Raw genomic sequence first — 26,132 nt, forward strand, 5'->3', positions numbered from 1 at the left:
AGATTTATAGAGTTTGAACGTATGTTTATGGGTCACAATTTTGATATTCGAACAAAAATCATGATTATATTTTGTAAATCATAAAAATTGTTTAGGGAAAAATATGAACTTATTACTAATTTCTGATCATTTAAAAACACAGTTATGGTGACAGTAAAAAATGTGCGACAACAACTGAACAAATCAAACGAAGCAAAAACAAACCAACACTAGCTCGACTATGCACAACGTTTGACGGAAATAGTAGCTAGCAAACAGGGTGCCCAGCTTTGATATAAAATAAATGAATTAATGAAGTTGTCAATTCAACAATTTAAAGTGTCAATAGTGCTGATAGAATCCAATAACTAAGGGCTTCACACTGCGAAAGTACTTTCAACAAATTAAAAATTATGATCAAAATTCTATCAAGTTGCCGAAGTATCAGTACTTTCACTAAAATTACCAACCATTGCAGTGTTTACATTACATCAAAATTTGTATCCAACGAGGTATTCAAATAATTTGATTCATACTAATATAGGATCCAAATTGATTTGATTTACAACGATCCGCATTCTATGGCACAATTAAAACTACATATTCGTATGCAAACTGCGTAAAATATTCCATTCACATCTTACAGCAAGCGTGTTGTAAAAATTACAAGTATAACTTACAGCCTGCAGATTCCAAAGGACACGTTCCAAATACAGCCCCACTATTAATAGTGGAATTTCGTCTGAATAATATACCAGGTCCTTGTAATATGCATCCTTTAAAACCCTCACCGATTATGAGGGGTTCGTTATCGTTATAGTCTGGCAGATTGAGAATACCCGAGTTGTAAGTGCCATTAGCGATCACCTGAAAGTAAGAATATTTTTTTCAATTATGTACTACGGAATTCTTTCGTTAGCGCGTGATTACGTAATCGCATGTTACAATGTCAAACATGAATTGTGATTTCACACATGTACTAAAACAACAACAGCTAACACACAACAATCTAACAAAACTTATACAGTTAGCAGTTCGAGTACCACACGCAGGGTTTTGTTGCCATTCTACGGATCCAGCCAAAAACACCAATGGCCTCTGGGACTGTGGCTCCGAAAGTGATTTCTCATGTAAGCATTCGGACACTACTATACTATCCGTTTCAGGTAAAACTTGAATAAGTTACCTGTGTATGTCCGGCAGCGCTGAGGGTAAAGTTGCCGAGCCGGAACAACAAATTCACGTAATGCCAGGCATTGTTCAACAGTTTAGCATTCAACTTTGCTTCGTATCGTTGCTGATTAACAGACGCCAAAAACAGGAGACCCTCTGGAGTAACTTCCAGGCTTATGAAGTCAGGGCCAAAGTGTTGAATGAACAACCTTCCCCCGTCGCAAGTTCGAAAACTCAGTCCGGTTTGCCGATGTACAGATACAGTTGATGCAAGTCTCAGGTATGCCGAACCGTTGAAGTATGCTTCTCGGTAATTATCGTCCGTGTCATAACTGATGGTGTCTTGGGGTGCCTCGAAAGTAGTTATCAGCAAACTGCTAAAAACTGTAACGCGAAAGAGAAGAATTTTCGATTACTTACGGGTAAATCATTTTTGTTGCGAAAATTTACTATGCATATGAAAAGGACTAGCCACCTTGTGGCCAAAATAATAAAACCATGGTCACAGCTACTGATACGGTAATATGATGAATAATTTATTCTGTACAGAAATAACACCAATGGCAGTGCATCTATCTGTATTCCACCTTCGATCTTCTATAAGCCTGCCTTGAGACTTTGTAAAATTATAACTGTCGTCGCATTCTCATAGCGTGTAGATATTCATGCAAATGGTAAATTTACAAGTTTCTTGGCGGACGATCAAGTATGCTTTCGTACAAAATTTAGAATCCCGCAAGTGTCTCGCCAGTCTCAGGGATACTCGACGCACTTGAACCGTTGAAAGATTGGCTTCTTTTTGCCCAGACTATTCAACTGACAAAGCATAATGAGGCAATTATTGTCGATCACAAGAATTGTATCTTCTCGAATATTCTATCAAATAGGAATAAAAAATTGAAAAGTTATCGCCTCTTGAAAGAGTGATATTTCCTTACTGTTGGCAGAGGCCATTACACAGCGTCATTTTGACTGTAAAAGAAGTTTATTTTGCAAGCAAACGCATTTTATACGTTCAACCGAACTGTATAATGACTTACATAAAAGTTTAAACCTGATTCGCAAGATATATATCATTTGATTTCAAGAAATTATAAGTAAATTCCGGCTATAACATCAAATGTACAAATTTTCTCAAATTCTGTCAAGATAGCAAACAATTCAAGCTTCCGTCTCAAATGATGTTACAGTTATCACGTGTATAATATTCACAATCAGTGTGTAAGATAAGTGTGCAAGGTATGTTTACAGATAGATTATGTAATCGAGTTGCAGTGTAAGTGATATGATAACAATTACTTATCGAAGTGGCTCCTTGGTTTGTTGACATTTCAATTACCTGTTCGGTTGTCTGACCATGGCAATTACCATTGATAAAGTCGAATACTACTCGTATCATTTTTACTGCAGGTGTAATGATCAGATTAAATCTTACTTAACCACGTGCGTAGATATAAGGATGATACCTTTTGAGACAATTGGAATGATTCATTTTGCCGATAACTCAGAATTGATTTTATGTTCGTAAAATCTTTCGTTATCGCTGAATATAAATCTCAATACTTCGCATGTATATGTTGATAAATAGTAATAAACCTGCAGAGATTGGGTGCAATATACATTTAGGATATAGCCTGCGATGTATTCTGAAATCAACGAAATTACACCTCCCATACCGAGTCCAATATACTAGTGAATGATAATTTTAAGGTATAACATGACAAAAACCTAATAGGTTTAGAACAAATCGGGGACTACATAAAACGGTTCAATAATGAGCAATAATATAAAAACAGGGATCCAAAGTTTTGGCTGACATACTACAAGTATGATCGTTTTTACGTAACTCAATGTCCATACAGAATTTCTTACACATGCATTTTTGCTAGGAAGCAGATGCGCATCAAGGCATACTAAATTCAAGCTGTAACAAGGCGCACTCCGAACGGCTACCTCCTGCAACAGCAATTAAGCAAGTCAGCATTTACGATTTGTTGCAGTATGTACTCACAACCGGAGGAAACTTCAAGTTTTTCAACCAAATCAATTTATAAGCGAATGTCGGATTAAATGTTTTTCCAGGGATACACAATCTTTAGTATCTATATTACTTGACCGTTATCAAGCTCAATGAAACAATATCTTTTTCGTGATATTATTAGTATAAATACCTATTCATTAAGTTTACTAAATCTATTCGATGGATGAAGTGCACTCAACAAAACAGCGTCAGTAGAAACACCGAAAATCTATTCTCGCAAGAGATATTAGATGAGCAATGACTCGTACAGGTTTCGGCCACCTATTTATTAAAATCAGCACAACTGTACCATTAGTCGTCAAAACACCGATCACAAAGTTTAGACAATATTCAAAAGAGCATTAGTTTTTTTTCTGGAATTCTAGGGGACCATAAACTTATTACAGAATAGATTTGTAGCCAGGTGTTTCGACTGATTAACAACTCAGGAACTTTAAAAGCACGATTAAAAAATCATAAAATTAATCGCCACGACAATGAGACAAATGCGACAATATTTCGCCAGTTTTCGGGTACATCTTTTGAACCATTTATCGCAGAGACTCACGATCGAGACTATTTTCAATGAGTCTACAAATAACAACGGCGCATTCAGCTGCTTCGTTGTTTGATACTGCATTCAATTAATGTACAGCATAAATTACATTCAAAGCATATTTTTTTCAATGCTACAATCGTTGAAAAATCATTTCGCAGTCATTACACAATTATTTCACTGTCTATAATAGGTCTGACATTTGTCAATCGCAACAGAATCTTTCAAATTTGAATGCCAACATTTTTCGTTCAAGAAAGGGCTAAAAGAAAGGTCGACACGGTGTTTGGTGTGTCGTATTACATATTTATAAAATATTATACACATTATATATTACAACCCTCAAATTTACTCACAGCAGCACAACTTTGTACGTCAAGATTAAAAGAATTGCCATTGCGTGCCTTCATGCCCGGCTAACGCGTGATCTTTTAAATTATTTATATCGCTTATCGTTGCTTCGCGTAAGGTTGTTTTATATATATGCCTACTATAATACGACGTGGTAACGTGATCGTATGCATAGGTTTATAATCAATGCAGCCAGATCCACTGAGTATGCACAACTCACATGCTGCACGTGTGCGGGGTAAACCTGCTGCATGCGAGCGTTCTGTGACATACGCATAGCCAAGTAAGGATACACAATCTCCGGCAGTTGAACACTCCACTCCAAAGTTACATGAAATTTACAGCAAAGCCATACACGGTGTTGAGATCCAGTAAACAGGGATTGAAATTGGCGTCTATATAGTATTGAAACACACGGTTTAACCAGAGTGTAGACAAAGTGCATCTTCGCTTTATTGTTCGTTACAAGTTTACTATCTCGCACCTATTAAATGTACGCAACATCATTGCAAGTATTAATATTGCTTTTTATCCGTATAGTTTTTCCGCCGAGATTTAAACCCTGTTAAAAATCCTGCGTCGAGTATGAGTTACGTTACAATGGCAATTGAAAACTTACTGCTAAAAATTTTTCCTTCGTTTCAGACTTGATTTCAGAATGGAAAGTCGTTAGTATCAAATACTACGCGGATTAAAACCGTGACAGAGGAAGATTTTTTTGCTATCACTAAATTGCAATACACAGTGAATTGGTATAAAGCAAATATGCCGCTTCTTGATTTCTTCGTTAGATGAAAATGTATTGAATCTTTGTTGTTCAGCATTGCATACAGAATAGCACTGTTTTAAACGCTTTATCACGTTTGCGAAACGTGGACTTGGATATTTGGAGATATAGGTATACGACAACGTCGAAATCGACCAGGGCACCTTCTTAAGACACAGGTGAAATAGAAAAATAACAATTTCACCGACATGGAAGATGAAAAAGTTCATACGACTGGATGAGCACACAAGCATCGTACCGGAAAGATAACAACCGAGACTACTACAACATCGTGGAAAGAAACTGCGTATAGTTTGCGTCGTAGTTAGCTATGTATAAATTAAAAGGAAAGCGGAAAGACGTTCGGCACTGTTTATATACATACATACATACATATGTGTAGGCAAAAGTCAGGTTTAAGCGATAGGTGCCTGTCTTATGTTTTGCATGGGCGTTACGGGAAGTCAATTTGTGTCAAGTGGTGCAGATACGAGAACAGAAACCAGGTGTATTGAAGTTAAAATGTCTCTTGACAAGGCCTCGACATTGCAAAGCAAGTTTTGTAAAAACTCGAAAAAATATGATGGTTAATACGTACAAGTAGTTATTCGATTATGATAATAACAGACTGTGCAATGCAATAATCTGGTTAAAGTATCAACTAAGCTACAGCTGAATTAAAGGCTACAGCGACATTTGTTGGGTACGTCATGTAATGCCGATACGTGAAACAAGAATGCTGAAAAAGAGCGTTGAAGAATTCATGAAAAGAGATCGTAATGCGGCGACAGACGGAAAAACACGATATTTGCATAGAATGCATCGCGATATCAGAGCGTCGCGTCGGTGATCCACCACAAAGTATAACACACCCTGAATGCATAGATATATACGGGAATTCGAGACTTTGCATTGAGTGTAACTGCCGATTCCATGTAACCGTAAAAAAGTGAAAGAATCTTACACTGCCTTACCCGATCCAACCTGATCTAGTATGCACTTCGTATAAAGGAGTACAATGTAAGTACTTTGAATTCTCGAGATAACAATCCTGCTTATAGATAGCGTTACAGCTATCGTACATACCACTTCAGTGCTTTGCACGTTTGTACTACTACGCAACATACGCACGTGCGAATGACAAAATTTGTTCCAGGGTCAGATATACAGGAAATTCCACGAGAGAATATTAATCGTAACTCTTCTTACCAATTCTGATATAAAAAAAATAAAGAAATAAAAAAAATTTGACATCGTTTCTACGTTCTGTAATTCGTGACTTTTGTGTATTTTTACGATATATTATTACACGTGAGGTTTCGGCCGAGCGTTATAAAATTGCGACAAATAACTTGACGTGAACTACACGTATACCTAAACCTAGTACCCAACTACGAAAGTGTACAAAATGGGTATAACGGTACTTGAATATCGTAGGGTCTCTGCAGCAGGGACAATACAGCTCATGCATACAACCTGAGCTGCAATACTTGCAGCACGCAGATTCGTCCACACGTATAATAAGCACGTGTACGTGTACCTGGTCCACGCCTACGACGTGCATGCATACCTGCACACGGAATACCTTCGACTATCACTTTAACTTTAAGATGTAAAATATGTAATACCATCACTCCCCAGCCTAACACGCGCGAATGCATAAGAATTGTATATACATGAGGTGCAAGTAGGCGCATGCCTACGTATTACATCTACGAATACTATTTCGACGTTGATGCATGCTAAAACGGAATTACACGCAGGCAATGCGATAGTGAAAAACTTGACGAGAACTTCTCCGCGCTTGCATACTAATTAGTATGGATTACCGTACACATACCGTAATATAGGTGTTTAACGGGTAGGAGAGTTTATTGGTACGCAAAAAGCTCAATACCATTGGTACGAAGCTTCCTCAACTGATTTTGAATCATAGATTCCCAGTTTCCTCGTTCTCATCCTTTCTGCAAGAAGCCTGACTCAAGCAGGTATGAGGACTTCCCAGGTGGCTCGACGATCCTGACAGAGAAGCACATGTAAGAACCCTGGCAGGAATTGCAGGATTTTAATAACGCTGCGATTTCCTGAACCGCTATAAGGATACTACCTACGATTTGACTTGGAAAAGAACACGAAAATTTTTAATATCGTCGATGATTGGCACCGCATGAACGTGTCAATAATTTCTTTCTTTTTCGATTGATTCTTCTCGATGTGGTTTCTGGTCAAGAGAGTCGGTCCGCATACCGTGGCAATGATTTTTACACGCATGCCTTGGCTTTAGAATGACATCAGAGGTGTCAGGTGAGCAATCGCCACAGTTCCAGAAATTGGTGGATTGGAATTTTACCGATTGATTCTTCGAATAATTCATGTTTGCCCTTACTTGTATGATAAACGATATTTTTTAGTTACTATAATCCTCGCTATAATCTATACCTTTTGTCGGGCTATAATAGTAGTGTCAATAAACTCATTTTCACCCGCATGCTGCCTTATATTTGTATCAAGGACCCAACTAATATAAGTAAAACATAATTCTTCGTTTAAAAAATTATTCAACAAAATATTATAATTCGGTCAATGATCAGATTTTGTCTATTGATAACATCATCATTCGGGTAAGTTTTTGTTCAGCGTAGCGTTAATCTGTTTGATTGCGGCATGAAATTTTTTTCTTTGAAAAATTTAACCATTTCGTAGTACAATAAAGCTCGCGGCGCTTTGAGTTTTCTTATGTCATGTTCGTTGTTAGAGGTTTCTGTTCTACATATTTATTCTGTTCTGCATATTTACATCGAAATATAACGAATAGGCGTATTTTGAAAAGTATGAGCTTATATTACTAATTGTAAATTGGTATAAACCTGCGTTTATCTGTATATACTCATCTAGATTCAGGTTCAGAGATAAATCCACAGCGTATATATAAATATATAATGTATACTATCCATACGTGCCCAGGTAAAGGGAGACACCGGACTGTGTCGACGTCCATTCATACCGGAAGTGACGTCATTTTACCTTGCGTTGCATTTATATACATGTATGTACTATACTATACATACCCATACAAATATACACCCACAAGTTATACGCATAAATGTAAGAAAGGAACAGTTGGCACATAAGATGCGTTACATTACCGCACGTAATCGTACAGTGTACAATATATAATGCTATAATTTTACGTTGCTTGCACAAACCTCGTTGCCTTGGTAGTCTATAATTCTATAATAGTATTAACTTCTATACGTTACATACGTATACATGTAATATTGTAATATATACAATACGCATAATATGAATAGGAAAAAAGTTTATCTGAAAACGTGAAACTTTGGCACAATCATTGAATCGGACATTTAAGAAGAGTTTTCCTCGTGCGACGTATAATGCTATTAAATAATTTCGTGATTCTTGAGACGTGCGCATTAATCAATGATCACGATGTGTCATAACGAAGCAATGCAGTTCCGCCCAACGAGTGCCGCTGCCGCTGTTCATTTATCCTGCACCAATGCTTTATTTTCACAATCGTACACATGTGCACAGATCCGTAGGGCGCGTATGACGAAACAACATGCAGCCTAAAGTTGCTCGCGTACAACTACGCGTGTAGCTCTCTACACCTACCTGCACGACTACGCAACAAGGCATCGTACTCGGATAGCTGGATATGACGCGTTCTACGCAACCGGCCAAGCATTGAAGTCTCCGAACCCGTTTTCCGACTTCTCACGCAGCCGGTCGCAGTTTCTCTTTAACCAATCCGTCGCCGCGTGGTATAAAATACTACACGTACGTACGTACCTACGTTACAGACTTGGCGTCTTTGTGTGCGGCATATCCGCCCACAACAACGCGACGGAGATACAAAACTGTTGAACGTGAGATGCGCAGTGGATATATTATGAATATATGCGTAACCCTATAGGTGCGTGTGTGTGTTTGTGTATATTATGTATTGTATATATTGTATAGCATTATGTTTTACGCATTTTTCCATGCGTGTTTTCCGTATGTAAAGTACTCGTTTCTATGACGGTCGAGTGATTCTGCGAATGCGCATGCGCGGAGTACTGAAAATACCACTTTTGAGTCCTAGGAGTTAAAAATTGTATTTTTAGTACTGCGCGCATGCGCCGTTGCGAACAAATCTGCACATCACGCGATCCTAACCTCAATTTCGTGCTTCGTGAAAAAAAATTTGTAACATACTCTTGTACTAAGAGTATTTTCGCCTCCTCGCGTATTTGCAATATTTGTCTTCGGCTCACCAACGACTCATATTACAAACTTACGTTCGGCCCGAAACGACCGAATTGGTCTTCTTTTCACACGATATACTCCGACCTATACAAGGAAGACTTGCATTACATAAACTGCAACCTTTTTACTCCCAATTTTCTATCTTTTTAATTTTTAGCGCTTTATCTCTCCGCTTTTCTGTATACAGCTATTGTTTCATAACGCGTGTTTCTGTGTTGAAACAGTGTACCCAACACTGTTTGGGTACACGCAGTTTGGGGCGTCGCCGTCATACGCGGCATGTTACATATTCAGCTATATACATGTATACACTTAACTCTGCCGGAAAATCGAATTGCCTGCACTGCAGGTGTTTTAAAGACACGAATAGGAATAGTCACGAACCGACAGACCGAGGCATTCGTTGCACGCTGAATGTTGCTGTGGCGCTTGTCGATTCGGGAAAAACCCCCGAGAGTCGTTTTGAAAAATACATACCATAGATATATACCTATAAGGGAAATACGGTATATAATATATATGCACAAGTGTTTACCGCAGCTGAGTTGCCCGGTCACGATCAGAGGACCACCTGACGATTGTGTGAAAAAGGAGAAAAAGTGACTCATATCTCCGACAAAGAGAAAGAGAAAGAGAAAGAGAAAGAGAAAGAGTCAGAGAGAGAGAGAGAGGGAGAAAGAGGGTGGACAAGACTCTAGGTCTGTACCTCACATTTCCGAACAACGTCTTGGATAGGTACGGGGTGTGTAATATCTACGTGTGTATTAATTAATTACACTAGCAGATGTACAAAGAAGACTCGAGTAAAAGCCTCGTGAATTATGTTTATATACTCTATTTCTAAAGTCATTATTTCGTTCTACGGCCATAAATTATATTTAATCAATTACTTTGCACATGTACACTTAAGTAGCTGCATGTTTAAATTGTACGTATTATGTCACATGTGTACAGAGATAATTGGTACACATCGTTTATAGATAACATTGGTAAATATACGCGCACTGAGAAATCTAGTTGTTGCAATTACACAAAAATCTGAAAAAACAAATCATCAGCTATAAATGATGAAGAAGAAAACCTGATCTTGAAGGATCCGAATGGTGCAGTAAAATAATCTCATGGCCACGTGTTCGTCGTACCACAAAACAACTAATCGAAGACTCCAAAATTTGAACATCACAAGAGGTAACATAATTATTCCAATTTCGGTAACTATTATACTTACATGTAAGCTTGTTTTATTCGTTATAAATCGATAAGTGGTAAGCCACGTGACGAAAAAATTCATCGAGAGACGCAATTATAACTTGGCACCATTATATACCAACCAGTCGAGAAACTATAATGGCATAGGTTTGTGAGCATGTTGCATAACATACCAAGTCTAGGCGTGTAAATTATAACCTATTGCGAGAAGATAAATTAAAGATAAAAAAAAAAAAAAACGAATGAGCACAGAATCGGAAGTGGAAATAATTATGCAACGTGTTAAAAAAGTGTGACCTTACAACAACAATATATAACAGCACAGAGAGAAACTACAGAGAGTCTGCCACTGTAGTTACAAGAACGTATATAAGAACAGAAGAAGACAATTGTACGGCATTTGCAAACGTACAAAATATGTATAGTTACGCCAAGTTGCACCGCGGCGATATCCGAGTGTGTATCTATACCCACACGTTGTACACGCATTCAAGTTCTTCGACTTCTTGAGCCGTACATTCACACACGGTATAACACGAGTTGAAGGCAAAGGAGCTGCGCGGATCCGGTCGGAAACTCTATGATCGCATCAAACTTGCGGAGGATGATGACTCACGAGCCGGCGCGTCTTTCTTCTCGAAAAACCAACGGCATCCGGAGAAGGAAATATAAGCGGGTAAAAGAGGGAGGAGGAGAAGAAAAAAAAAGGCGGAACAGGATTCGTTACGTGAAACGAGATCCTCGAGCGTTTGAACCCTCTGTTGAACTTTGGGCGGACCGCGGAATTCTGCGGTGTCGTTGTCGACTACATACAATACTATTATTATTATTATTATTATTATTGTTGTTGTTATTGTTGGTGTTGTTATAGGTACGCGGTTATTCCTAAAACGCGGAGGGAGACCCGATAATTGGAACACCCCAAATTCACGTCTCAGTCACCACAATATACAGCACAGGTGTAATGTCCGGGGTTAAATGTCGTAACTTATAGCTGTACCTCGCCTAAATCCATGCGGTAATGAAGCGTTAGGGAGGGAAAAGTTTTACAACATTTCTGCATAAGAGGGAATACAATTTTGAAGAAATTCAATTTATTAAGTATTTCTGTCCTCCTCATCATACGTTTTTGGAAATATTAACGTTTTTCAATTAATTCGTACGAATGTGAATTTGAAAATTTTTTGAAACGCTAAAATGCGTTGTATTTCATTTATTTGTTTATTTATTTTTTTTTAATCCAACTCGCGTACAAGATTCCGGTGATTTTGCAATGAGTAGGGTTATTATACTTGTGGGAATTTGGGCGGGTAATTATTTTTTTTTCACACGCACGAGACTCCGAAACACGCAAAATAAAAAAAAGTTGCAAGTGACGCGCACTATAAAGTTGGAGGGTTTGTTGCTCAGGCCTAGCCATCGGTACTTGTTAGTACGTATAAGGATGATGTTAGCAAAAGTGAGTATTATCCTGGTGTGATATAAGAGGGGGTAAAATTTATCAACCAGGTGAAAACTCGATTCTACGAAGCTTTGAACGTTGCAAGAAGGCGGAAGTAGCAGCGAAGGCTCGAAGAGAGATTAGGTTAACTAAGTGTAAACAAGATGCGGGAGAGACCTTCGTTACTCCTAGAGACGGAAGCCTTGGAAATGTGTTTTGTACCAGGTAACACGGAAAATGTCGGAAAGTAACGGCCCGGTTCCGTTGGTGCGCCTGCTGTAGGTAGGCTTGAACAAATATATCATAATACTACTAGCAAATTGGGAAAAGTCTCGTATAGTTTTCAAAACTATTTTCAGTAAAGTTTCAGATAAAAGAATACCGGCGAATAATTCGATCTCGACAGCAGATTTGCAAACATATAATATGTCCTATAAGAGGCGCAAAAGATTGTCGTACATGAAATCTATCCAGATAAGAGAGTCGTGCTTTTATTATCGCGACTACCTCGTCAGTCCTCGTAAAAAAGAAACTCAGCGTAGGTTCTAACAGTAAAGAAGAATGCATGCAAGAGATAAGATGCGATGACTTTGAAGCTCGACAATCGCTGCATAAAGTCTTGTTACATAACTCCATGCGGATATCTATTATATTTACTGTCATACGCATGCATATGTACAAGGTTGCATGCGATACGTGGATTCGAATTTCAAAAATGGTACATCGCACGTGCTCATTGATATCGTCCACGAAACACGCGCGGCGCGGTGAGCCAAAAAGTATAACGTTCGACATAATTATACAGTCATGAATATTGTATAGAAGAATGATAATTTATAGCAAGCAAACAGTTTATAACCGGACAATGCAACGCGTCAAAAATTCAATTCCATAGAGAGCTTTAATTCTACTCGCATGCAGTTGACCTAGATAGACATTCACATGTATGTAGGAACTATTATGTGTACGCACATGTAAGAAGCGTTATACAGGTACACTAAACTCGTGGATATATGTACGATCGATATAATCTATTTAAATTACTTCCGTGTGTGCGGCACCTACAAGTGCGAAGATATATATATATATTCGAAATCAAATTATATACCTGCAGTGCGCGTAATCATCGTATTTTCATGGTTTATATAAATTTAAAACTTGCATCCAGCTGCTCGTCGTATTTTTTATCTTTATTTGATTTATCCTCAACTCAAGTTTTTAATACGCTTTTTCTTTTCAAGACGCAGAACGAATAATATCCGTCAAGCATGAACTCGGTTTACCCGTTTATATATGTATATATAATATATAGTTTGCTATTTGAGCAGCCTGACAAAATCAAGGATAGCTTTCTACGCGAACTATACAAGGCTCGGTAATAGCTAGTTCGACCAGTGAAGATAATCCTCGATCGATGTAACGAAGAGAAAGAATTCCGTGTGATTATTCATTTCAATACAACTACCGTCAATTTTCCACGATCAATGAACTAGAATGCGTAACGGATCAGAGTCGGTGCAACTTTTACCCTGAGTGATACTGCGTGAAAAGTTTGATAAATCGCTGACGTTAATCGTTTAGTTTTAAAAATTACGTTTTCTATTTGAGAAAATAATTAGGCCGTGACTGAATCCGTAGTTGTATTTTCTCCATTCATCAATCTTACTTGCGTAGCATTAACGTCCGATGATCGCAATACTTTGCAAAGGTACAATAATAAGTAGTATAATATAACGTCGAGAAGTATACTTACAATACACTTTTACAGGTTTACATATAGACTTCGTATTGTTATAGTCATAGGTCACGAAGAATATCGCGGTATTTCATTTCTTCCTTGTTATCTCCCAATTGTTTATCAGTGTAATATTCGAGGAATTTTCAAGCATTTCACCAATAATAAAGACGCCGATATTATACCGGAGAAGACCGTTCGTCCGTTCGTTTGACGTCCGTGTCCAGCTGTAGCGAATGGCGAAAGAAATTATTATTGTTCAGCGTGTATAACTGCCTTGCGGTATTCCTGCCGATACAGCCGTGGTTCTCAATTTCAAAAGCAAGACTTGCTTCTTTTTTTCATACCTATACAGCTCTCGCTAAATCCTCGTCAAGGCTGCACCGCTGCACAGTGAGAATGAATGAGTTCCATTCTCCGATCCGAACGATCACTATGGGGGCATAAGGTAAGCGTAGATAAGTGTGTCGCTACTGCAATCCGATCGGAATGCATTTTCCAGATATCGCATAAATGATATGCATGTGGAAGCCCGTACGAATCTCTTCAATATAATAGCAATAATATGTTGTACAATTCACAATGTTCCGCATTCTTGACTTTGTCAAATTATGTTTACACATCGCACATCTCCTTCTTCCCGTGAAAACAAAACATTAGCTTCAAGAATAAGAAACCTGGCCTACAAGAAGGAACGGGATCGACGATAAAGTTGTTTTCGTTCGCTGATAACAATTTAGGCTTGCGTTTATATGGTAATGTTAGCGAAACAACAAGATCGATATGTTTTTGAGATGTCAAAACGCTGATTGTGAGCGAAGGTTCGATAAAAGGAATTTTATTGCAATCGCGACATTGAGCGTGAATTTGTTTAACCATTATTCTTTTCTTTTTTATTATCGGAACCAGTGTTCACATTTTTGTTTTTCTAGAACAATTGTGAACGCGAACGCAACAAGATCAGCTTTTATTTTTGCGCAAATAAATCGCATCACAAAATCGCTTTACAGCTTCTGTCGCATTTACGTGGGCTTTATTGTTGCCATTATTATACGCTCAGTTACGCGTAGAAATGTACAGTTCCAGGGTCTCGTACCCGGGTTCGCATATTCTTGGCCAAACCAGTAATATTCCAAGAAAGAGTTTACCTAGGCGAATCGCCGTACATACACAGCGAACAAGTGGCGAAAATAGTAACGAGCAGCTCTGTTGAAACGGAACGAATTGCAACAATTCGGAAGTTCAACGAAACAAAATCGAATTTCATAATTCTCCCATGCAGCTCGAGTGATAGAGCAGTAGTGCACTGTAGGCAGTGACTATTCTTTTATTTTACCCAAAGAAGAGCTACTTTGTTTTTTCTAACGGTGCTTCGAAACTCGCCTGGAAGAGATCGCCGGTCTTGTAGATCACTGACCGATTAACCGCAACGAAGAAGAGACGGAAAAGTCGGTGCTTCGTAAAACGAGGAATCTGATGCGAACGAAAGACTTTGCCGAACCTAGTGTGGAGATTTCTTTTTTTATTCATTTGATCGAGTTTCGATTATTTACTACCATGCTAAGTGATAAGAGAAAGAAAAAGAAAAAGAAAAGAAAAGAAAACATAATAAAGAAAAGAGGAAATGATCAACCGCGTGAAGCTTACAATGCATGCACTGAATAATTTGTCAATGAAATTCGTTTGATTAAAAAATAACGTACATGACTGTATTCTTGTACTACGCGCCGGTATGTACAATGCGCATACATATGTATTATATACATACTGAAGGGCTGGTCCTACGCTTTTCATTGTTACGTGCATTGCAGCCTCAGCGTATCGTATTTGAATGGAGCGAAGAAGTCAGGCTGACACGACGCCGGTCGCTCCTCTTCTACTTTGATATTAAATTATGCAAAAAGACCGCGCCTTTCATTGTGCCACAATCGTCTATCTCTCGGCATCGAGACTGAAATTAAACTCTCTCAAGATTAAGAGAGAGGGAGAAAAAGAGTGAGAGAGAGAGAGAGAGAGTTTCATCTTTGTGGAAGGAAATTGATAAAGAACCTAAATAAGACTTTGAGGAACTCGATCTTGAACGCATTTAAATGAACCACCAAACAAACATCGTCATATTCAAATGAAAGCGAACTACAAATGAGTCGTCAATAATTTATTCGGTTTGAAAAATATGGGTTTCGCAGATACTTTTAACACAGCATCGCCATCATTTTCAAAGGTAGGTATATAATTCCCAGCAAGATATGTTAGCCAATTCTTCGTTATTCAAATCACTGTGCCAAAATATCCTTCGAATAATCACTTCGCTGCAATGAGGAATACATTAGCACGAATTTCACGCTCCAAACGATTAAAGATTGAAATGTTCACTTCTCATACTTTATGGTACGCAAAACTAACACTATTTCTTTTATTACTCCAGATCAGAGGTAAAGAATATCGTAAGAATTCTCATGGTTCTTTCACCTTTTGAGCTGAATAACTGTATCAGAAATAAACTATCGACCGTTGCAAAATGTAATTTAAGCCACGTAAACTCCACGTATTGTACAGCACATGCACCGCAGGATGTAACGTACCTATAGATGTTCAACACCTCAGAATTAGCCGCATAATAAAATGAAACACCCGATACTCTGCTCTGTGCAGTGAGGCATAATGCAAAATGAATTAAAAAAAAAAAAAAAATTGACCTTAAATTTAACCAAATACCAAACTTGACGCAAGATTTTGTTCACCCGGAATTTTAGAGCGCACAGTCTTCCATCTCTTTGTTTAAGTAAATACTAGTTTTAAAAAACGCGTACATAAAATTAAACTACAGAATTATGGAATTCTTTTATTCATCATATCATTGAATATTCTCCAATGTAAAGAGTTATTCTCTTCCCGTTGAATGTGGGACAGAAACTAATGACGTATAATAATCCAACGAATTGTTTTCAGCAGCCTCTGGGTTGTATCAGCATTCATACGCACAATGCGGGGGAGCACCGAGAGAAAAACAACGAATCGTACGTGATGACGATTTCCAAAGTAACCCGCCAGGTCGACTGTTACAAAGTCACGTTTTCACCGGTTGAGGCGAGTTTAGCTGCAGGCTGAACGCGTAATATCAGCGTGCAAAGTACGCGAAACTAATGAAAACAACCGTAAGCTGATATAACGTACATTAGTGTAGAGATGCGGTATAAACTCGTCTAAAAAGTCACACAGGTTTCAGATTTATTTCTTGTTCTTCCGTTATATATATAGGCATCAACCTGACGCGTATCCTTATCTTGCTGCACTTTTCGAGTATGTACCTGACTCACTTAGGAGTTAGGAGGAAGCGGATCCTCTCAAGAGTCAGTTTTTTCTCTCGGGTTCTTATCTGCCGTAGCATAGCGTTTTCATGTGTGTATAATGTACATACGTATATATGTAACGCGGCATGCGACGAGAAATATTCACCCGCATCTCTCAAAAACGTATTCGTATACATATATATATATAGGTGTATGTAATCGTTTTCTTCAGCGGTATATAAATTCCTGTTTGATAAGTACCGGCTTGCAGTTGTTACACCTTAGTGAAGAACTGATACACACGTTTACCGTGTGATTCATTGAAAGACAAAACAATGAAAAGAAGAAAAAAAATGTGGAAAAGCTACCACAGATTGTAATTATACTGTTACAATTATTACACACGTGTAGATGAGCTGATTTGTTTTGCCAAACATATTGTATTATGACGTACAGCGGCGTTGCGTTATTTGGTAAACTTTTGCGGGCATATGACGTTCATTTGTGAAAATTCTATCGGCGTTATTCTAGAGAGTTACTATAGTTACATACAAATATGATGAAGCCTGGTGGCAAATGCATGTGGAACTGGTATAGAATTACAACAGGCATGCAAGCGTGTCAAAGTCTGATATTTCCCGCTAACTAATTGTAAAATTAAGCTGTTCACTATCCGCATCCGACGCTCCGCTGCGAAATAAGAGCAGATTGTGCGAATATTCACGATTTATTTCGTAGACGGGTAGCAAGTGTGAATTTTTTTTCTTTCACAACCGCGCGAGGAGATTTCTGACAAAATAACTTATGGCCTGTACCGGGAGATAATTATCACGTTGAAGCGAAAAGTGGAGATTTTTTTTGCTTAGGATAAATTCAATCGGCAGTAATATAATTGTAAAACCAAATACCGAATATTTTTAACGCGTTTTTTTCCGACGCAGCCAATCGACCGGCGACCACATGGCCCGCAAAGAGACGCAAGCGGCGACTTCCATCGTGTTCTAGGCAATCGTTTCCCAGAGAAACGCTTGACGAAAACAAGGCATGCCTCTTGAAATATCAGTTATCCCATTCAGGTTCATATATAAGTGACGAATAGAGTATGTGCGTTGAGTGTATTTTTTCACGTTTTTTCGTAATTTGATACTCGCTTATGTACCTACTTTGAAAAGCATTTCGACTAGTCGACGCATTTGTGAAATTTTGCAGATATTCTTACATAGACTAGAAGGTGTAAGTTTCGAAGCTTTGAAAGCAAGTTATGGAATTTTTTTTGTTTAACCAACGTGTATTCAAGTTAATTAGCGCCTCCAGGTCTTAAAATCGAGAAATATGTTTCTAATTCGTTCGTGCATAATTTCGTCCGATATTTACAAAGCTTGGAATAATTGAAATTGGAATTTTCAACCTGTGGCATCGAAAACTTATATGTACCCTTTTAACAAACAACATACAGTATTGATGAATTGAATCGACGAATTTTCCTCGATCAAATGTTTTTCCTATGCCTGCAGCAACGAAGACTCAATGTGTAGAATAGCTGTATTGTATATAATACGAGGTTAATTATACTCGGCTAAAACGAACTGTAATTGTAATTCAGAAAGCATATCCGGGAAAAAGAGTCGGCCGACGAAATTTAAGATTTCACTTACAATGCTACTCAATGGTAAAGAGAGAAAAATAATGAAATTGAAAACAACTGCTCGATCTTCGATCAAATTTCTCTGGCTCTTATACGCGCATATTACTGATTTTCCGTTCTGGCAAAGCTGGATAAATATGAGATTGTTCCACGTTTTAAATCAACATTTATTCTCTGCATGACAGACCAAAAACTCAAGTGAACTTTCTCCGTCCCGAGCAACAACAGATTCGTTTACACCGCCGCGGGTGTCTCTCCTTCCCTTTGGAATAAGTACGATCAAATATAGAAAACCGTAAGTATATAATCAATGGGGTTTCTTCGATGTTTGCCTATGTAATAAGTGTACCCAATAACAATGACAAAAGGTATTAAATCTTTGGTGAACGCAGTTTGTCGTCAAAAACTGTCGAGGACACTGTACACTGGCAGAATATAAGAACTTGAAAGTGAAACGACACTGAAGATCTCATATTTTCCTGTATTTAACGCTTAAGGCGTAAAATAAAATTGGCAATACATATACGCCAAGTAATAAGTGAACACCATAGATGTTTGAATGTGCATCGTGTATTCGTGAACGGGGTACCTAAAACAATTACAAACAACGGCACTAAAGTAACCGGCATTACCTAATCCACAAAAATACCTTTGATGTACAGTTATGTACACCAAATTACAGCCTGACAATTATGCTTGTAATATGAACATGGCTACAAATTCAATTTGTAAAAAGGGTACTAAGAATAAATGAAATTCGTTTTCGCTACAGTGAAATATGTGAATCCGGCAAGTTTGAAGGGGAATTTATATAGAAAATAACTGTAAATACACGCCGACGGTGGGTGAATATTCGTCACCTGTCAGGCTTCGCGTGTCGTGAATCAGAGAAGAAATTTTACCTGGGAATCGGTAAAACCCGTTGCGGTGGGCGAGTTTTGTATTTGCTTGCTCACGTAGGTTCTCACAGTGAAACTATTTTAATCCTAAAACTAACGAAACTTTACGGCACGCAGAGGCGTTAAGTCAGGTGTGTTTTGAAGCACGTTACTCACCTGCCACCGCAGCGAGCACCCGCATTTCTGCGTTGAACAGGTAAAATCTGGCTGGTTAAAAGCGGGGAAAATCACTCCACAAAATTCACCGTAACTCGCAACACATCGCAACGAGACTTCTGAGCGCTGTTTTTTACACTCAAACGCGATTTTAGACCTGTTGCAAAATTCGTTCGACGCGTACCTCAAGCTCGTATCAACCACCGGCACTACCGACCACAGAGAACTGATCCGAAAATCGGAGAACGCCCGTGGCTTCCCTCCCACTACATTTCTCGAATTTGTACCAAGTTCGAAACTACACCGTCAGGTGGCAGCACGGAACAACGACAAATCGAATCTCGATGTTGCGGGCCTTTCAACGAATCAGCAGAGCCATGAATTGAATAAAAATGCATTTGCAAACACGCTGTTGATGCCTGGGGAAAGAGAGTTGGACACTGATCGTTATTACAGACAGCACGAACCTAGTATTAAAGAAAAACAGCTAGATAATGCTTGAAGGTGTTAATGAATACACATTTCTGTTTCTTTCTAATGATCAATATATTCATTTGAATTCGTTTTGCTTACCTCCGAAGCATTTTTGTCATTACGTGCTAATGATGGGCCCAAATGACGAAAACAATACATGAAAATAATAGACGACCATGGCTGGAGTCGAATTATGCCATCGTTCACAAACTGATTCACAATAATTGCCGATGGTCGAATTTAGCATCGTTATAGAAAGAAACTGCCAAAAATATTGAAATGATCTCTACGCGGTATTCCGATTAAGCAGTATTCCATTCAACGTGATTTTTATTTGTAAATTGTTAAGCGCAAAGTTATAATAATTAATATTTGAACATAGAATACTTGTGTGTGGACTGATCGAAACGGTAATACTTCAATGTAAAAATAATGAGTCTAAATTCGTTGAACCACCTATTATTCTTATGCCTAGGATGTAATATCGGAAATTCAAGCAAATTATTTCACAACCTTAACCCTCAATTTCCAATTTCGTAACGAATATATTTTTTAAATCATAATGATCTGAGTTTTTCCTATGACACTTCGAATCGCAACCCAGCCCAACCTTTGTGACATTAGTGCGATTTTGTTACTTCAAATAGGCGAAATATCCGTCACTAATCTCCGAAATTAGCAACTGTTGGCATTCATAGCCGATAGGTGTGAAGACCGAGTAGAAAATTAAATGGTATACGTGAATAAATGTTAAAAAATCAGTCGGTAACCGTAACTTCTTTGCTCCCTGAAGCACGATCATTTTACCAACATAAATGACTACGGGGCAAACTGTTCGTAGGTGACGCTGCATTAATGAGCTGCCTGTGCTGCGATCTACTTGTATTACAGTTCAGTGGTCTCGTCGGTTGTCACCGCGATTTAATGATCGCGATTCGAGACCCGTTTTTTGCCTGTCAGTCTGCGCATCACGCGCATTAACGTTAGTTGTATTCTTGATTTCGGTAAGTTAAAATTTTGTATTTAAATATGATTTCAGTATTACTATCGTCGAATAATTTTGGAAGACGATTGATTATCGATATATAGGATAAATATAACAGTTATTATAACAATAATTTACTATTTTGTCGACCGTGAAGAATTATTTAAATTTATCCTGACTATAACAGAAAATTATTTATATGCTAAAACAATTTATTGCTCGTTGATTATTATTTCTGTACTATATTTTCTGTCCAACTAAGCATTTATTCAATATATCTTGCATCTAGGCACAACTCGATCAATTCTATTTCTATCAGAGTTCAACGTTCGTTTAATTTATTTGTTGTATTAAATCTGAAACATTTTTCTATCATTAGCTTATGGACTTTTATTTTTTTAAACTCAACGGTGCGATAAGGTATATCGATAAGGCAAGGGGAGTATAAGTTTCCTAAGGTCATTAAGCCACAACACAGATGATAAGAGTACTTGAGGTCAAAACTGATAGCTTTGTTAAGCTGTCTACAATTTGTTACAGATATAGGATCAACATGGCGGGGATCACTGCCAAAGTAACCCTAGTTTTGTTAGGTATGTACTGAATAAATAAAATGCTATATAAAAAACGAATGCACTAAAATTGATTCGCAGAAATTCATATCAATTTTGTACACTCCATTCCTCAGTACAAGACGCTTGCCATTCCATGGCCAAAAAACATTTCTTGATTCAATCGTGGTATTCGAAAAGTCATTTGCTTAGTTCTATTTGAATACTACTTTCTCAGTTAGTCGGATCGTTGCTCAAGCCAAGATAAAAATACCGCAATTGTGTATATATAGCCTACATGTTTGGCATGCATCATGCAATAGCATTGTTGGTCAAACAGTAACAATGCTAGACACGATATTATAAGGTATATGATGCTGATGTTATAACATAGTTATGGTTATGGTCTAATGCTAGTTATATTTATAAATTCTGGTATATGATCACATTTCATCTGTGTACTAACGATGATAATTCTGCATTAGATTTCAGTGGATCAGCAAATCTAAATTGCCGACTTAGCGACACTCATCCAGTGTATACAATTTCATATTGAAAGTACAATATTCGCATATTTTATTCTATTTTACGAAGGTTGGAATGGTTTAAAAAAAATGCAATGTACAATCTGCTTCATCGTCAAATTCTTATAAAGTTGCCACACAGGTTTATAAAAGTGAACTGCAGCGATGTTAGTCTTATTATTAGCTTCATGAAGCTTGACGAAATCCTTTCACGACATTCAACAACCTTTGAAAATGTTCATTGACATTATCGCTTGTTTTAGAAGTATAGTTTTTCTTTTTGTAGGAATTTCTTGTGCTGTTGCTGGAAAAGTACCAACCTTTAGTACCGCATATTCAGCAAAGGGAACACTTTATATACCTTATGCAGAAATTCGCGAACCATTTTATGCATGGTATGACTCTAACAGAGGATCCAGCCGAATTGACTACTATGGTGGTATGTATTATTTCATGCAGTAAATACTTGTTTTCATGTATATTCAAAAAATCATGTAATTTCTTGTTCTTACTAACTACCTACCAATAGCAGCTAGGTAGCTGCAATTTTTTTTTCACTACTGATCATGAAATTTCGTATTTTTATCGCCGATAGGAATGGTAAAGACTTATCAATTGGCGAAAGAAGGTGAAAACGGTATTTCTGTGAAGTTGGCTCCGATCACAACTGAAACTGATATCAATAAGGAAACATGTCTTCAAGTAAATGGAACCAGCGACTCTAAAATACTTCCACAAACAATTATTCCCGATGCAACTGGAATGGAGGTAATTCGCGCTAAAACACTACGGAGTTTATCATTTTCATGTCTATCATAGTCTTATTGCTCATTGTAATTAAACAATTTTTCAATAGTGCATCGGTGAAGAGATTGTCAATGGACTTCACTGTGAGAAATGGCGACGTGTAGAAACCTTTGGAGAAAAAGCAAACAAGTACACATTGTGGATTCGTTACAAGGTTTGTTAATTTTTTGAAAGATGTTGACAGTGGTTTAATTTGTCATTAAATGCAATAATGCCGTCAATATTTACATTTACAGAAATCGCCGAAATATCCACAAGTTAAAGAAGCTATACCAGTCAGATATGAAATGCGCGGATTCAACTCTCTTCTTGGTTCCCACTACGACCATTACTACTTGGAGTATGAGTGGTATTCATTTGATACACCAAGTGCTGATGTATTCGAAATCGCCGAAAGTATGTTCAACTTGTCGTATTAGTTGCATTTTTATCTTTAGAAATGAAATTTTTTCTCTCTAATATTCACTGTCATATACTATTTTCATTTATTCACCATTTTTAGATGATACTTGTGTTACATTTCCTGGGCCAGGGGAAAACCATATTTACACATTCAATCCGATGCGCGAATTCGTCCATAATTATGACGAACATGTAAATACTGAATTTGATCATTTTGGAAAGGCACATAAAAAGCATTATACAACCGAGTTGGAACAAAAGCGTCGGAAGGAAGTTTTCAGACAGAATTTAAGGTAGTGCCTAGAGTAACTGAATAATCTTGGAAGTCACAGGGCAGCAATTAACGAATTACTAAATAGAGACTTGTTCACCGAAATTAATTCATGTTATATAGGTACATTCATTCTAAGAATCGTGCAAACCTTGGTTACCAATTACAAGTTAATCACTTGGCTGATCGTACTGATTTGGAAATGAGGGCTCTCCGTGGAAAGCAATATACCAAAGTATCTGACAACGGTGGCCTTCCGTTTCCGTACAATGTAGATGAAGTTCAGGATATTCCTGAATCTATGGACTGGCGGTTGTACGGAGCTGTTACTCCTGTAAAAGGTAAGGCAATATTGATTTTTCAGCACATCTTTTGTCTTTCACAATCATTACAATCAAGTTTATTCCTTGTGAAATGTTTTAGATCAATCCGTGTGTGGCTCTTGTTGGAGTTTTGGTACTACAGGTGCTGTAGAAGGTGCCTACTATGTAAAATACCACAAACTACTCAGACTTTCCCAGCAAGTGAGTGAGACTGAACAGTTGTTTGACAATTATATTGCGAATACTCACTATGAATAAATAAATCCCTGCTCAAAACAATAATCAACAATAACGTATAGGCCCTAGTTGACTGTTCCTGGGGTTTTGGCAACAACGGTTGTGATGGTGGTGAGGATTTCCGAGCGTATCAATGGATTATGAAACACGGTGGCATTCCAACTGAGGAAGACTATGGCGGTTACATAGGACAGGTATTGGATTGTATTCAACCATCTATTTTTTCTCATTTCATAAACGATTAAAGATCAACATATACTTGTTACCGATCTACAATTTAGGATGGATACTGCCACGTCGACAATGTAACTCTGACCGCGAAAATGACTGGATTTGTCAACGTGCGTTCGGGTGATCCTAAAGCGTTGAAAATCGCAATTGCTAAACACGGCCCCGTTTCGGTTGCCATCGACGCATCTCATAAGACGTTTTCATTCTACGCTAATGGAGTTTACTACGAATCGGCTTGTGGTAAATCATGATGATGAGATTATACGATCTGACTATAGAACAGTTACCCAATGGGTTTTCACACATTGTTTTATTCTGTTTCACAGGAAATACCGAAAAACAGTTGGATCATGCCGTATTAGCAGTTGGGTATGGTACCTTAAATGGTCAAGCGTATTGGTTGGTGAAAAATTCCTGGTCCAATTATTGGGGAAATGACGGCTATGTTTTAATGGCACAGAAAGATAATAATTGTGGCGTTCTAACTACACCTACATACGTTTCTTTTGATAAAAAGTGATACACTTATGGCTGGAATCCAGAAATATTTTTTTATATTCTTTTTGACTATTAATTAAGTCTGCTGTTAATGGGCAGGTAAACAATTATATGTGGAGCTTTGATCAAGCATAATGAATTTAATAGATAATTAAAGAATTTTAGTACATAGTTTTAGTAAGGGAAAAGTGTAATTTGATACTGATTCAATAAAAAAATTGTTATCACGTACTGATGTGGTGTGCTTTGCATGTATTTATCTTCATAGTTTCATATTCCGTAATGCAGAGAATGATTTACCGACATGTAGTTTAGATAAGCAACGATCAATCGAGCACCAGTTTTCAGGTCTGAATTTAAGCATGTATGAACTACATTCTTTGCTATTTAAAATTCAGTGCTCAATTCTTAATTTTACAGTATGTACCAAATGGTATTATCCATTTCTCACGCTCTACCCATGATTTTCATTAAAGTTACTTAATGATTTTAGATCGATTGTGAACGGAATAGTTTTTATTGTTATGTAGATAGTAACACTTCATCTGTAGTATGTAATAACGAGCAGCATTGGTTTTACAAAGTAAGTAAGTCGTATGAGATTCAGGTGCGTTTCAATTCTTTAATTTTACATAATTTCTGAAGAGGCGAATCTGGAAGATATTAAAAGTTAGATTTAGATAATTCATCTCAATAAAAATTTAACTAAATGAAGATTTACTCTTTACTCAAGAACAGAAGTAACGTAAGCTATTCTTTCACCAAATAACTGTCACTTGTAGAAGCAGCTTAACAAGTAACTCAAACTCGTCAGCAAACCTCGAAAGTACGATTCTTACAAAATAAGCCTTGTTCTCTGCAAATTTTTGTATATGTAAAAGGTTTGAAACCGTTTATAAGTCGTAATCGACGAATTTAAATAGTGAGACTTTTAAATAAAAATTGTCCCCCGTTGACTAGCTCGATTCAAATAACGATTTTCTAATTTTGTTAATTCGACATGGGACATAAAAATTTCCGTCAACACTTTGGCGCTTCTACGTAAAATATTTGAATATCGAGTGATTTCTGCTTATTGGCATATACAACAGGATCCGAATTATAAAGATATCTGTTAGGTAACAATCATATCGACTAATCAATATTTAGGAAACGAAATAAACAATGAGAAAATAATCTACCAGCTGGAGGGACTACTCTTCAGCTGCTCTTGATTAAAATCATTATCCAGAAACAAGTATAGAGGTACTTAAATATTTAAAACACTATAATACATAGAAAGGTACAGTGTAACGATTAATTCGTACCGTGTGAGCTGAATATTTACGATAATTTTT

At 37.5% G+C, this 26,132-nt stretch overlaps 2 protein-coding genes across 7 annotated transcripts in view; one reads left to right on the top strand and one right to left on the bottom strand.

The window, feature by feature from the left end:
• Nucleotides 1-19,710, bottom strand: part of LOC124179160 (protein crumbs) — a 33,727-nt gene extending 14,017 nt beyond the window's left edge. For all 6 annotated transcript variants that reach the window (XR_006869969.1, XM_046563321.1, XM_046563325.1 and 3 more), the window contains exons 1-3: nt 19,493-19,710; nt 1,166-1,536; nt 660-846 (exon numbers count right to left, since the gene is read on the bottom strand). Coding sequence is in view for 5 of the 6 variants with exons in the window: in XM_046563321.1 (XP_046419277.1) it covers nt 660-846; nt 1,166-1,536; nt 19,493-19,517 (583 nt within the window). In the remaining variant the exon portion in view is untranslated. The remainder of the gene's footprint in view (nt 1-659; nt 847-1,165; nt 1,537-19,492) is intronic.
• Nucleotides 19,711-20,823: 1,113 nt separating this feature from the next.
• On the top strand, nt 20,824-25,026 carry LOC124179177 (digestive cysteine proteinase 1). Its single transcript, XM_046563362.1, has 12 exons — nt 20,824-20,970; nt 21,492-21,544; nt 22,313-22,465; nt 22,622-22,794; nt 22,883-22,987; nt 23,070-23,229; nt 23,336-23,528; nt 23,630-23,847; nt 23,930-24,030; nt 24,129-24,260; nt 24,348-24,537; nt 24,624-25,026. The coding sequence occupies exons 2-12, from the start codon at nt 21,505-21,507 to the stop codon at nt 24,815-24,817; spliced, it is 1,659 nt and encodes a 552-aa protein (XP_046419318.1). The 5' UTR covers nt 20,824-20,970; nt 21,492-21,504; the 3' UTR covers nt 24,818-25,026.
• The last annotated feature ends 1,106 nt before the right edge of the window (nt 25,027-26,132 follow it).

The sequence above is a fragment of the Neodiprion fabricii genome, chromosome 3, assembly GCF_021155785.1.
Source record: "Neodiprion fabricii isolate iyNeoFabr1 chromosome 3, iyNeoFabr1.1, whole genome shotgun sequence".
NCBI classification, from domain to species: Eukaryota; Metazoa; Arthropoda; class Insecta; order Hymenoptera; family Diprionidae; genus Neodiprion; species Neodiprion fabricii.